The sequence below is a fragment of the Carettochelys insculpta genome, chromosome 32 (genome assembly GCF_033958435.1).
Source record: "Carettochelys insculpta isolate YL-2023 chromosome 32, ASM3395843v1, whole genome shotgun sequence".
NCBI classification, from domain to species: Eukaryota; Metazoa; Chordata; order Testudines; family Carettochelyidae; genus Carettochelys; species Carettochelys insculpta.
Window position 1 is genome coordinate 6,580,351 of NC_134168.1, and position 15,380 is coordinate 6,595,730.

Here is a 15,380-nt window from a genome sequence, read left to right on the forward strand (position 1 = left end):
CTGTAGAGGTGAGAAAGAAAGACATTGAATCAAACAATTGGTATTCCTTTCCTTAATACTGCAATGCTTCAGAATAAGCCAACTTATTCAAATGTGGTTTCACAAAGAAGGGCAAATTCTGTTGTCATTCATACCTTAACCAGAAGAATCGTTACACTACCTCCAGTGTTGCCAATGTAGTTACAACAAACAAAACTCAAGGCTGCTGACATGACAAAACTGATTCTGCTAAACCCAACATGTCTGAAACACTCTGAAGAACGATAATCCTTTTACTCAATGAGTCAGCATTTCCAGATATGGAAAGCTTCCAGATATGGAAGCTTCCAGATATGGAAGCTGAGGTCTGCTGAGATCTGAAACTGTACCATCTGCAAAGGACGAGTCTCCTGGAAGTTAAGCGTACACACACACCCACACACCCACACACACACATGAACACAGGTAGAAGAAAGGACTCATCCCCTGGGAGGATGGCAACAGACACACAAAGACAGAAGCTCAAACGGAACCACGGAGAGAGAATATGATCAAATCAAAGCCAACTCCACAGAACAATATGGAAAAAAAAAGGAACACTTAAAAAGGAAGAAAGTAAAATACGTAGAACTAGAGAAGAGGAGGAAATTCGTCTGCCTGCTACTTTGGGGAACATCTATAAACACTTGTGAGCACTTTCCTCAGCACGACCATTAGAGTAAAAGCCAAGTCGGCCGGAAAATGGAATGTCTATCTCCCGGTAAATTCCAGGGTTCCAGTAACAAAGTTTTCATCTGAAATTCATCTGAAAGCTGGAAATTAGCAAAACACCTTAATTAGATTCACAAGACTTGCTATGAAATCCAAAGGAAAATTCAATTCTGCCGTCGACATAATTTTATTTCTCAAAAGAAAACATCAGTACAGCTAAAATCATTTTTTCCCCAAGTGATTTTATTTGTATATTTTTCTCTTGGCTCACATTTGGACTGGGTACAAATAAAAGGAGAAATTTCCTCACCATTAGAAATAAGGGCTGCCTAGATTCTTCTCGCTGGCAGTTGAATGATACTTTCAGAACTCTTCCAGGCATCGAGAGACTGTGTTTATAAAGAGGAGAATATGAAAGTGATTAAAGAAGCAGATACAGGTTGAACCCCTCTAATCCAGAACTCACTGGTTCGTCAACATGTGTGGTCCAGTATGGCTTTGGTTAGCCGGATGACCACTTATCTTGGGTGTGTTAGAGTTTCTCACTGTGCCTTAAAGTTTGCTTAGAGCCACCAGGACTAGCTCTCAGTGTTCTGTGCTTTTATTTAGATGTCATCGACCCATAAAATTGTTCCCTGAGCCCAATAAGCAGGGAAAGTCTTGGTAATGCTCCTAGACAACATTAGAATCATGGAACACTAGAAGTGGAAGGAAGCTTGAGAGGTCATCAAGTCCAGTCCCCTGCCCTTGTGGCAGGAACAAGCATTGTCTAGACAACCCCTGACAAATGTTTAGCTGATCTGCTCTTAAATATCTCCAACGAAGGAGATTCTATATCGTCCCGTCACAATTTATTCCAGTTTAACCAACTGATTGGTAGCAAGTTTTTCCGAATGTTCAACCTAAATCTCCCGTGCTGCAGTTTCAGTCCATTGCTTCTTGTCCTATTCTCAGAGCCTACGAACAATTTTTCTCCCTCCTCCTTGTAAGACTCTTTTAGTTCTTTATGAACCAATACCATGTCCCCTCTCAGTCTTCTCTTTTCTAAAGGAAACAGGCCCAATTCATACAGTCTTTCCTCGTAGCTCATGTTCTCGAGATCTTTAATCGTTCTTGTTGTTCTTCTCTGGATCTTTTCCAATATCTCCACATCCCTATTAAAATATGGTGCCCAAAACTGGACACACTACTAAAACTGAGACATAATCAGCACAAAGTGGAGTGGAATAATGACTGCTTGTGTCTTGCTTACCGTATTCGCGTTATTGAAAACCTGTGGTTCGAAGACTTCTCTCGTCTGCCATTGGTCTGGTCCAGAGGGTGCCGGGCTAGAGAAGTACAACCTGCATGATGTTGCAGAAGAGAGGAGGGTAAATTCAGCAGAAAGAGTCCACTTGGGTGCTGGGTGCAGAGAGTGGGTTAGAGGATGCTCATGGGAGTGGATTTTCTTATTGGAAAAAAACAGCAAAGCCCACCCAGTGGATTCCATTTAGATGGAAGTACAAGACACACATGAAGAAACTACAGTTCAATTCAGATTCAACAGGTGATGATGATGAGGGCTGGGGAACAGAGGAGAGTAAAGATGGGAGGAGGAAGATAAAATAAACAGCAACCCAAAGACAAACAGAATAAATGAAACCATGGCATGGTGATGGGCACCTCTTCTAACTTCGCGTAATAGAATTAGCAAAGAAGCACTGAATTCATGCTTAGGGCCTCGCCCAAGATTGCTGAATTACTGAAATTCAGACTGAGAGGTTCAGAGAGCAACTAATTAATTGATAGACTAATAAGTAGATGTCCGGATGCTAGATAGACGTGAACACACACACAACCAATGTGCTCATGCAGGAAGTAACATTCTTGATGCGGGTATGTAACATTCCAATCAAGAAATCAGGGTCATGATTTTCTTTAATTGCATATCTGGGCCCAACTTCATGGGCAGAGTGGTGACGGGATTAAGTCAAAAACTACAAGACATCCTGTGACACCTTATAAACTTGCAGACGTTTTGGAACATAAGGTTTCGTGGGCAAAGACCCACTTTATCAGATGCATGAGTGTGTGTGTGTGTGTGTGTGAGTTTGTAGTGGGGAGGATTAAGTCTTGTATTTTTAACCTACCTTGTGTCAGAAGATTGGATCCACCTCCAATCTGCAGATGATTAACGTGTCGAACAAAACAGTGATGTTTTTATTTCATTCATTGTCTCCTGGGACCAACTCCCTGAAGGAAACGATTCCACATGAGCCAGCGTGGCAAATTACTTTAACTCTGCCTCAAAGGGCCACCAAACTAAATTCCCTCGGTCACTCATTTCACACATCCATAACTTTCCAGAAGGGCCATTTCACAGGAATTTGTACCATCATCGTCCACATCAGCATCATGTCGGTTCTCTGGATGAAATTTAAAATGGCTTTTTCTGAGAGGGTAAATTGTGAAGCACTTTTTTCTGTAGAAGAAAGAACGATTTGGCCAGTCCTTTTAGGACCTTGTCTAGGTCCCACAAGGCAAGGAATCTGTGGAAGAAGCAGAAACATCACCTAGGGCTCATGACTCCTGTTCCCTGAGGCTCAGGCTGTGGACTCCACTCTTGTCTCAGAGTCACAATGAGAACCCAGGCGCTCTGAAGCCCAGTCCAACTCTCCTAACCTTTATACACTATGATCTCTCCAGAGATGGGAACAGACCCCAGGACTCCACACTCCCACACCCCACTGCCTTTAATCACAGCATGCATTTCTCTACCGGAGAACCGGACCCAAACCTCAGAGTGGTCAATGGGACAGTTCCCTTTGGCTCCAGTCAGTCTGCAGCAGGACCAGCCTCAGGGGCTACGTCTACACGTGAACGCTACATCGAAATAACTTATTTCGATATAGTGACATCGAAATAGGCTATTTCGATGAATAATGTCTACACGTCCTCCAGGGCTGGCAATGTCGACGTTCAACATCGACGTTGCGCAGCACCACATCGAAATAGGCGCTGTGAGAGAACGTCTACACGCCACAGTAGCACACATCGAAATAAGGGTGCCAGGCACAGCTGCAGACAGGGTCACAGGGCGGACTCAACAGCAAGCCGCTCCCTTAAAGGGCTCCTCCCAGACACAGTTGCACTAAACAACACAAGATCCACAGAGCCGACAACTGGTTGCAGACCCTGTGCATGCAGCATGGATCCCCAGCTGCAGCAGCAGCAGCCAGAAGCCCTGGGCTAAGGGCAGCTGCACACGGTGACCATAGAGCCCTGCAGGGGCTGGACAGAGAGAGTCTCTCAACCCCTCAGCTGATGGCTGCCATGGCGTACCCCGCAATTTCGATGTTGCGGGACGCGCAACGACTACACGGTCCCTACTTGGACGTTGAACGTCGAAGTAGGGTGCTATTCCTATCCCGTCATGGGGTTAGCGCCTTCGACGTCTCGCCGCTTAACGTCGATGTTAACATGGAAATAGCGCCCAACACGTGTAGCCGTGACGGGCGCTATTTCGAAGTTAGTGCTGCTACTTCGAAGTAGCGTGCACGTGTAGACACGGCTAGGGCGAGCTCCCAGCAGTATTAGAATAAACTATGTGTGCAAGGAGGGCACATATGTGTTGTGAGAAGAGGCCATGAGCCCAAGTCGTGAGATGAGGCCATAAACCCATAGATCACAGGCCTGGTGTGAGGACTGAGGCCCAGGCCACCACAGCCAAGACTTTCTTAGTAGATAGCAAAATGAAGGCGTAAGTGAGAGGCAGACCCGTTTCACAGAATGTTGAGCACACAGGTTAATGGTGCAAACCACTAACTGGGACTCGGAGCAGACTGGAAGCCCATTCCAGAAACTTCTCATGAGGAAACATCCTTGAATCCAGACATTCCCCACAGACCAACTGACCCAAGGTCAGGGCATGGACTAAACAGACAGTGAGACAAAGAGTGATGGAAGCTCAATGTATGAAGTAATGGCTGATACCTATGAAACATCAGAGGATTGCACCCTTATACATGGGGAGTGGTGTGAGGTATTTTCGTAGATCGTGCATCTGACAAAGCGGGTCCTTGCCCACGAAAGCTTACGCTCCAAAATGTAAATTTGGCCGTGTCTGCACGAGCCGTGAACTTTGAAATAGCCACACAAATGGCCATTTCGAAGTTTACTAATGAAGCGCTGAAATGCATATTCAGCGTTTTATTAGCATACGGGCGGCGGTGGCACTTCAAAATTGACACGCCTTGCCGCCTCGCGTCTCGTCCAGACGGGGTTCCTTTTCGAAAGGACCCCTCCTACTTCAAAGTCCCTTTATTCCCACGAGCTGATGGGAATAAGGGTCTTCAAAGTAGGCGGGGTCCTTTCGAAAAGGAGCCCCATCTGGACGAGATGCGCGGCGGCAAGGCGTGTCAATTTTGAAGCGCTGTGGCAGCCCGCATGCTAATGAAGGCTGAATATGCATTTCAGCGCTTCATTAGGAAACTTCGAAATGGCCATTTGCGTGGCCATTACGAAGGTAAGGGCACGTGTAGACACGGCCTTTGCCTCTAAGGTGCCCCAGAACTTCTTGTTGTTTTGAAGATACAGACTAACTCAGCTACCCCCTCTGATGTTTACCGCAAGGGACTTGTCTGGGTTTGGCCTGCACGGCAGTGGTGGATCCCAAGTCACAGACTGGGTTCAGTCCATTGTCTAACTCACACATTTTTAGCCGAACTACAGTCATCTTGTCTGAGGAGGATGATACTGTGCTTTGTTTAAGGTAAACCTGGCCGAGCACCATCAACCCCTCTCTCATCTGTGGTCAATAGGGGATTCTCTTGGAGTGTGGTGTGTGGGCTGTTTGCACACGGCTGGTACGACACACAGAGGGCCAAGCGCTCTGCCGAATGGTGATCCCCATTGGCTAGAGTAAGGAAACTGTCTGAGCACCACACTGGTGACTTGTTATCCACAGTGTGCGCACAACATGAAAGGGGCTGACTCCCTCACAGAGAGAACAACATTCTGCTATCTCATCTATTCAGCATGTCACTGATTTAATTTCCCGGCTTCTTGCTCTGATATTTGGTCAAAATCACTTCTCTGCACAGCGCCCCAGCCTGGCGTTCCAGGCCCAGGGATGCCAGGAGTGGGCAGGGAGGCACAGTTTGAGGTGATCTCCCCTTGGCTTTGCTGCTGACCATCAATGACCAAGAACAATGGATGGGGGCCCTGATAATGAGGGAAGTGATATGTTCTGGATTCCCTTTCAATTAAAACTCTTTCTAAACCATCCATGGTCGTGATCAAGTCTGTGGGGCTCTTTCAAACAGGACAGGGTGTCCTGGGCACGAATGAATATCCAAGCTGAGAGTTCTTTCCCTGGAGCATGGGGCACCCAATTGTGACGGGATATTGGAACACTGTGCTGATTGATTTCTTGGCCACTGGTTCAAAATTTCCAAAGTTCTTCTCCCCAGATGACCTCCAGTGTTATCAGGAGAGGCTGAGGGATTTGGGCTTGTTTAGTTTAGAGAGGAGAAGACTTAGGGGTGATTTTATAGCAGCCTTCAACTTCCTGAAGTTGAGCTCTGAAGAGGAGGGTGGGAAACTGTTCTCAGTGGTTCTCTGCCATGAGACTAAAGGAGCCAACCTTCCCTAAGCCACACCACTCACCTTACCAGAAGCCCCCAACTCTTCCTCTCACACCTTTACCTCCAAAGCCTGCCAAGATTTCTCCACACACGCCCACCTCTCCTAACCTCCCCCATCCCACCCCACACACCTGAATGCAGCCCTCTGGCTTCAGCAGCCCACTCATTCTCTCACCTCAAGATCTTTCATCCTCTTCTGAAAGAACACCCCTTATCCTGACTCTCACCTCACTCCTACACCTCAAGCCCCTGGACAAAGGCCCCCTCCAGCATTCAACCCTGTCCTGACACCACCCCACCCAAAATCCAACCCAGATTGCAATCAAATTCACTTCCTGCCCTGAGCTCCACTCTAACTGATCTTCACCACACCTGCCATGTTATAATCATTCACATACAGGACGTCCATTTGCCTTTTTTTTGACAAAGAAATCACTGCATTTGTACCATTAGAACCCAAAAAGTCCCAGGCCCATTTGCCACTTAGACATATATACACCATATACACGGACTTTTGGTTCAGTGCTGGTAAGAAATGACAAAACATCTCATACTTATAGGAAATTTAAACACACCTTTTCTTTAAGTATGGAATAGAAATGCTTACAGAGTGTTCATTTGACTTAAGAACATCCAGGGGAAATTCTCTAGCCTGACGCTAGGTTGGTGTGAAATGAGATGCTCAAAATGGTCCCTTAGTGCGTTCTAATCAATGGGTCCATGCCACGTACATCAGCAATGTGCTGGCAGAGACCCCTGCAACTGTTGCAAGTGAAATGGCAGCCGAGAGCCATCTCCCATAGTAGTTGTGTGAGGTGGTCAGATGAGGCATTGGAAGGTCTATCAGAGTTTTACCTAGGAAGGTGTTAATAAATGCTTGGGACGATTATTGAGAAAAAGGCAAGAAGGAGGCCTGGAGAAATGCATTTGCTAGTCAAAAAAATCTGATCCCAGCCTTGGCCAAAATCTAAAATGCTTGACAAGCCCAGAAGCAAAAGGAGATCCCCAAATGGAGCAGCATGGATCGTTTCCCACATGGAAATTTTGGGTGATGATGGATAAATTTGCCCCCAAAGGGGTGAGCGGAGCAGGGTCAGCGGAGGCCAAGAAAAATGATGAAGGGTCTGGTGCACGTGACCTGTGAGCTGTGATGAGAGACTGAGGGATTTGGATTTGTTTTGTTTACGGAAGAGAAGACGGATCGGAGATTTAGCAGCAGCCGTCAACCTCCTGAAGGTGAACTCTAAAGAGGAGGGAGAGCAACTGTTCTCAGTCTTGTCACATAGCAGAAAAAGGAGCAAATGTCTGAAGTTACAGAAGGAGAGGAGTCGGTTGGATATTAGAAAAAAACTCCTTCAGCAGGAGGGTGGTGAAGCACTGGAATACGTTTCCTAAAGAGGTGGTGGATGCTCTATCCCCAGAGGTTTTAAAGTCCGGATTTACAACGACATGGTTGTGATGACGTAGTTGGGGTTGATCCTTCCTCAAGTAGGGAGCTGGACCAGATGACCTCCTGATGTATCTTCCAGCCCTAAGATTCTACGACTCTTTTATGAAAAGTTTGCTTTCAGATTTCAAAGTTTCACAACTGCACAAGACTTTAAGGTTATGAAGTCAAGACAGCGTTTTGATTAAATATGCCCATTTGATATGGCAATATCCCATGAAACGGAGTGCTTAAAATTTCTTATCTATTGAGTCTTTTTTGAGGAGTTGTATAACAAATATTTTCCTTACAACTTTCTGGAAAGGCTAAGAACAAGTCTTCATTTGGAGATGAGAAAAGCTCAGTTAAAACAGTGACTGAGATCAGGAGAAACTTCTACCAATTGGTAGTAAATTTATCTCCTTCCCACTGTGTCAAGTAATTCTGCTTCTCCTTCTCTAACATCTCCGCTTGTGTGAAAAGATGACCTTCCCTATTGTGTTTCGAAAGGCTCCATGCATATCCCTGTTCCTCAGAGCATATACAATAGGGTTCAACATTGGTGTCAGAACCGTGTAGGGGAGGGAAATAAGATGAGAGTTGTCTGAGGTGGAGCTTGGCGTGTGAATCAAGTTCCCCAAAAGGCCTGTTCCATACATTAAAGTCACCACAGCGAGGTGGGAGGAGCAGGTGGAAAAGGCTTTATTCCTTCCCTCCACTGATGAGAGCTGGAGAATAGTGGAGATAATGCGAACGTAGGAGAGGATTATCAATAAAAAAGGTCCCAAAACAAACAGCACCAGCCTGGACAAGGACATGACCACATTCTTCCATGAGTAGTTGCAGAGCATCTTTTCGACAGTTTGGGCATCACAGTAATAATGGTTGACATGGTTGGAACCACAAAAGGGCTGGCTGAAGAGCCACGTGGTCTGAGCTACTGCTACCACGATGCCAAGGATCCATGAAGCACCCGCTAGCTGCACACATGTCCTGCCACTCAGGATGGTTGTGTAGTGCAAAGGGTGACATATGGCCACATAGCGGTCGTAAGCCATGGCTGCTAGGAGGCAGCATGATGTGAGGCCCATGATAAAGTAGATGTACATCTGGGCTGCACAGCCTGGAATAGAAATGGTTTTTTCTTCTACCAGGAGGTGAATCAGGATCTGTGGGAATACACTGTTTGTGTAGCACACTTCCGAGAAAGAAACGTTCACTACGAAGAAATACATGGGGGTATGAAGGGAGGAGTTCATCTTTATGAGGAAGATAAGGAAGAGGTTCCCCACCACAGTGAACAAATACATGAGAGAAAACACCAGGAACAGAAGGATTTGCAGCTTGTTAAGGTACGAAAAACCCACCAGGATGAAATGATCCGAGAAGGTCTGGTTTTCTCCAGAGCGGCTCTCCAAATTGGTCATCTGTAGAGGGGGACAAAGAAAGACACTGCACTGAAGCAAACCAAACACATAGATATGAAGAAAATCATTTGAAATGCTTTCCTTAATTTTGGGATGGTTGAGATTAAAACCCACTGCCCTTCTTTATCTGAGTATTTAACTGGGCCTAAGTAGCATCATGTGTCAGCGGGTGTCACTGTGTGGTCGTGAACTAAGCTATCGGGAGTGTGGGGCAGCTGGAAACTGGATGACTTGGACACCCATAGGGCGACGGCTGATGGAGTAAATATTTAGAACTGACAGGGTTATGGTTAATTGACTCGAAAGGAGCTAAACTAGGTTCAATAGCAGGAGATCTCTCCTTTCTTCAAGACATTTTCTGTCTGTCTCCATGAAAATTCAAAAATGGATCTTTCTTTCTTTCTTTCTTTCTTTCTTACAGAATGGCAACTTCAGAGGTAGCCATGTTAGCTTTCAAGAGTTCCTACTCACTTCAACAGATTGATAAAGGAAAGGAGAAAGAGAGAGGTTGCAGGGATACAGAGATGTAAATCATAGAATCATAGAACAGTAGGACGTAAAAGGACTTTGAGAGGTCATTGAGTCCAGCCCCTGCCCTCATGGCAGGACCAAGTACTGTCTAGAATATCCCTGATAGACATCTATCTAACCCAGATCTTAAAGATCTCAGAAGAACATAGGGACATCACAATGACCATACTGAGTCAAACCAAAGGTCCATCCACGCCAGTAGCCTGTCTGCCAACAGTGGCCAGTACCAGGTGCCTCACAGGGAGTGGACCAAAGACAATGAGCAAGCCATTTTTTCCTGCCATCCATCTCCAGACTCTGACAAACAGAGGCCAGGGACACCACTCCTGTCTTTGGCTAATAGACTTTTATGGACCTAAACTCCATGATTTTATCTAGCTCTTACATAAATTCTGTTACAGTCCTAGCCTTCAGAGTCTCCTCTGGCAAGGAGTTCCACAGGTTAACTATGTACAGAGTTAAAACAGAGATGGAGATTCCACAATCTCCCTTTGCAATTTAATACATGAAAGTCGGTGTAATCACGGCATCTGTGTGGATCAACAGGAGACACTACTTAAAGCAGAAGGCTTCTAATAACCATGACTGAGACATTCCCAATGCCTATTCAGACAGATGCTGGTGGTGTCAAAATTAGGTAGGAATTCCAACTCATCTGTTTCATGTTTCAGACTGTGGTTCAAGGGTTTATTTGCTCATGAATGGCAACATTTAATTCCGTAAGTGTGTGCCCAGAGAGGTTCAAAAGTTCTTCCACTGGGTTTTGTGTGTTACCAGGCTTCATGGCCAATTCGAGCATACTTATTCTGTAGCCAGGACAATTCCCCTGCACCTCTTGTGAACGCCGTTCAAGGCTTGGATTTCTCAGCCACATGCGAGTCCAGGACCAAGGAACCTGTGCGAGCTAAAGACATCATTGTTGGGCACAACAGACCACCAACATTCTGTACCATAAAAAGAGCCTCTTTGACTAATGTTCGTAGCAGAGGGCCATTGCTAGCACTGGATAGCGCATATCACCTCAGTAGATTGGCAGGTATAGAAGCCTTGGAGGACACGGCTGATGTGGTTAAGTCTCATGATGGAGTCACTAGGGGAGTTGATATAACACTCCCCTCTCTTCAACCATCCTGCCTGCTTCGTATTCTTTCACTGAGTGCATCTCATGAAGTGAGGGAGAACTCACCAAATTTATGCAAGAATAAAATGACCAGACTTCATATTCCACCTGTGTCCTTGCCTTTTTTCCCCTTCCCTCGAGAACAATACTCTCGTTCTGCATTGCCCAAATACAATTTTTCAAATGAGGCCAAAGTCCCATCTCACTCCTACCTTAATCAAAACAAAGAAGCCGTCCAGTAGCACTTTAAAGACTAACAAAATAATTTAGTAGGTGATGAGCTTTGGAGGCACAGAGCCACTTCTTCAGACCAGAGCCATACCAGGAGAGACTCAATATTCAAGGCACAGAGAACTAAAAATAGTTATCGAGGTTGACAAATCAGATTGTTCTTTTTGGTCTCTGAGGATAGAACAAGAGGCAACGGGCTTAAACTGCAGCAAGGGAGGTTTAGGTTGGACATTAGGAAAAAGTTCCAAACTGCCAGGGTGGTCAATCAGTGGAATAAATTGCCAAGGGAGGTTGTGGAATCTCCATCGCTGGAGATTTTTTAAAACAGGTTGGATAGATGGCTATCAGGAAAGGTTTAGACAGTACTTGGTCCGGCCATTGGGGCAGCGGGCTGGACTTGATGGCCTCTCGAGGTCCCTTCCAGTCCTAGTATTCTATGATTCTAGGATTCTGTGATAATCAAGGTGGGCAAATCAGAAGAGCAGAGGGGCGGCAGGATGGGGTGAGGAAGTCAAGAGTGTGATAAAACAAAGTATGTAATAAAGTCCATAAAATAACCCAGGTAATTGGCATTCCAGTTGAAACCACACGTTAAGGTGTCATAATTGACCATAAAATCGAGCTCAGCATTTATAATCAAATTCAATATATTAACATGTGGTTTGAACCGGGAAGCCAATTACCTTGGTCATTATATGGACTCTTTTACATACTTTGTTTTATCTGACTCTTGACTTCCCCTTCTTATTGCCTCTCTGATTTGCCCATCTTGGTTACACTTTTCTGATTTGTCAACTCTTTTTGGTTTTCTGTGCCGTAAGCATTGAGTCTGTTCTGGTATGACTCTGGGCTGCTCTATCCATGAAAGCTCACCGCCTGATAAATATTTTTTTTAATCTTTACAGTGCTCCTGGACTGTTTTTTTTTTCATTTTTATAATATATAGACGAACACAACTATCTCTCTGTATCTTAACGAGAACAACAGTCACACTAATTCCAATTTTCCCACTGTAGATGCCACGCACTAAACCAACCATTACTCACATGACGAAATGGATGCTCCTGAGACCAGCATGACTGAAGACATCTGAAGAAGAAGGGAAAATCTTGAAAGTAAGATGAGAGTTGGGCCTTTTGTGTATTATGGAAGGTTCTCCTTAGCCCAGTAATGCAGAAAATTAAAATTCTTCCTGCTTCTTTCGTAACAGCACCCGAAATACTTTGATTTGACCAGTATTCCAAGAAACCCTATGGACATTTCCTTAGCTCCAGCAAATCTTAACAGTTCCATGCTTATGAAAAAAAGCTCTGGAGATTTACAGCAGTTGTGGCTCTTTTAGAACCTTGCTCTAAAGGAATTAACAAGAAGCAAAACTGTACAGAGTGTGACTTTTTTAGCATTTTTTTCCTTTCTAATTTAATTGTTGTTTAATTGTTGAGAGCAAATTTCAATGTACCAGGGATGATATTAACGTGACAGAGTTCAAATTAAAATAGGCAGTAACATATATCGTATTTTGCACATCCTTAGCTCTTTCAATCTGGGACTTCCAAAACAATGCATGAGATACGAGTGAACTCCTAAGCAGGGACCTGGGAATGAGAGAGAGAAGAGATTGGGTTGACAGAACAAGTCAGCATTTCCAGAAATGGAAACCGAGGTCTGTCAATGTGATAAACCAAAGGACCATTCCCCCGGAAATGAAAAAGACACAGACACATAAGCACAGAGAGAATAAATGGACACAGAGCAGCTATCTGGAATCTCAATACACATCATCTGGTCAGTGAACACTTCAAGGGAGTGGGACATCCTGTTAAAGATCTGAGAATTTGTGTCTTAAAACAAAGAGACTTTCAAAACAGATTACATAGAGAAAGCTGTGAATTGGAGTTCACATTAACTCTTGGTATGAACAGAGAGAACAAGTACCTCACGCCTTACATGGACTGTATCCATTCCTTTGATGCCTGTAATAACTCAGGTAAGACACTTAAGATCCCCTGACCTGTGACTCTCCTCTTTCACTCCTAAGTACTTGATTTGTCAGTTTTTATTGCAAGTTTTTTTGGAGCTCTCTACTTTTACATGTTACTGGGTAACTCTACACTAGGAACTAAATACAAATCTAACATTGAATTTAGGCCCTACATCAAAGTAGCCAGCAGAGAGTCTACACACATTTTCCCTGATTTCCAAGTTAACTTTGAATTAGAGAGCCCAAGTATAGAGACCTTCCTCCATTCCTGGAAATAGAGCAGCGCCCTACTTGGAAGTTTAACTTTGAAGTACCGTGTGTGTAGACACTCACCTTCAAAGTTTTTTTGTAGCGTAAACACAGCCACTCTTTTCTGGAAATGAAATTGAGCTGAAGAAGTGAGACTGTTCTCTGCAAGATCCTCACCCAAAACATCATTTCGTTAGCCTTTGAAGTGCTACATTTTTACTGTTTTCTTTTGAGTGAATACAAAGAAACACGGCAACCTCTCTATTACTATACATAACATCCTAATCCAAAAGGAATAACAGACAGAGAAAAAAACGAACCAAAGCAAACTATGGTGGCACACAATGCCATGTGCAAAGCACAAAACAATATAAAGGAAGGAACACTTTTAAAGAATTTTTCTAAAACATGGAGAACTGGAGGAGAGGAGCGAACTGTTTCACCTCCCAGAACAGCTTCTTGGAGGAACATATATTAACACTTATGGGCACTTTTATCGGCACAACCCTCAGAGTAAGAGCAGAGCTGGCTGAGAAATGGAGTGTGTATCTTATGGGAAATGCCAGGGTTTCTATATCGGTTTTCAGCCAGAATCAATGTGGAAAAAAATTAGATTCAGAGAACTCAATATGAAATCAAATGGAAAATTGAATACTGCCACTGACATCATGCTTTTGTCAGGGAAAATATCAATCTATAGTCTATATTTCTTAAGCAAGGCATTGTTCTATTTTTTATTTGTTGACTAACATTTGGACTGACACTAAATAAACAGGAACACCTACTTAATATTGGAAATAAGTTCTGCATAGATTGTCACTGCTGCTAGCTGAGGGACATTTTCAGAACCCTTTAATACACAGAGACACTTCGAAGAGGCTGGAGAGAGTCTGTTCACAGAGGTCACAGATGGCAGAACACGGAACAATGGTCTCAAGTTGCAGTTGGGAAGGTCCAGGTTGAACATTAGGAAAAACTTTTTCACTAGGAGGGTGGTGAAGCATTGGAATGGTCTACCCAGGGCAGGAGTGGAATCTCCGTCCCTGGACGTGTTTAAGTCTGGGCTCGACAGAGCCCTGGCTCGGCTGATCTGATGGGGTTTGGTCCTGCCTTGGGCAGGGGGCTGGACTTGATGGCTTCTTAGATCTCTTTCGGCTCTATGATTCTATGATGCTATGATTCTACCTTTCCAAACAGGTTTGAAAGTATAAAAACGAGGGGAGTATGAAAAGCGATCAAATAGCCAGATATCATGTGATGAGAAATTGGAGGTAAGTTCTTCTGGCAGATTCCACTACCAAATTCTGGGGCAGCAGGTGAAAAAAGGGGCTGTCATGAGATCACGGGAGGGGATATTCAGACTAGAAAGTATCAGTCCGAACCAACCCAGCAGAAGTCATTCAGACTGAAACACAAGGCTGACCTTGAGAAACAACATTAGGATTCCTCTGCAGTGGATGATGAAGAGAAATGGAGACCAGGAAAGACAAGAGACAAGAGAAAGGGGAAGCAAAGAACACCGCAAACAAAAAACAACCAAAATAAGGACTAGAATCATGTTATGGCGATGGACAGGTCTGTCCTACATCTTCCGCTATGGTGCATTGGATGGAACTAACGGACAAAACCCTCACCTAATAGAAATAGTGTAAAAGCACTGAAGTCACCCATAGGACCTAGCCCATAATTGTCCCATGAGTGCAATTCAGATGGAGAAACTGAGAGGTTCAGAGTACAACAGCTTAATTGATACATTAATAGGTAGACTGAAAGGTGGATTGGAAAAAATTCAATAGATAGATAGATAGATATGGTGTCTGGGGATAGTTATATAGATCAAAAGATAGATTGGTAGATAGGGTGTATAGGGATAGGTAGATAGATAGACAGGGTATATGGGGATAAATAGACTGAGAGATAGATAGATAGATAGATAGATAGATAGATAGATATGGTGTATAGGGATATATAGATAGATAGATAGATAGATAGATATGGTGTATAGGGATAGATAGATAGATAGATAGATAGATACATGTGTACGCACTCGCAACCCACAAGCTCAGACATAAAATAAGGTTCTCAATTCACGTCTGTAAAA

General features: G+C 44.2%; 1 protein-coding gene across 1 annotated transcript; it reads right to left on the bottom strand.

The window, feature by feature from the left end:
• Positions 1–8,198: 8,198 nt before the first annotated feature.
• Positions 8,199–9,167, bottom strand: LOC142004815 (olfactory receptor 10A4-like). The gene has a single exon (XM_074982503.1). The coding sequence runs from the start codon at positions 9,165–9,167 to the stop codon at positions 8,199–8,201; it is 969 nt and encodes a 322-aa protein (XP_074838604.1).
• Between the last annotated feature and the right edge of the window lie 6,213 nt (positions 9,168–15,380).

Bases quoted from the DNA above. Each gene is read 5' to 3' on its own strand.
- LOC142004815 (XM_074982503.1), bottom strand. From the start codon at position 9,167: ATGACCAATTTGGAGAGCCGCTCTGGAGAAAACCAGACCTTCTCGGAT.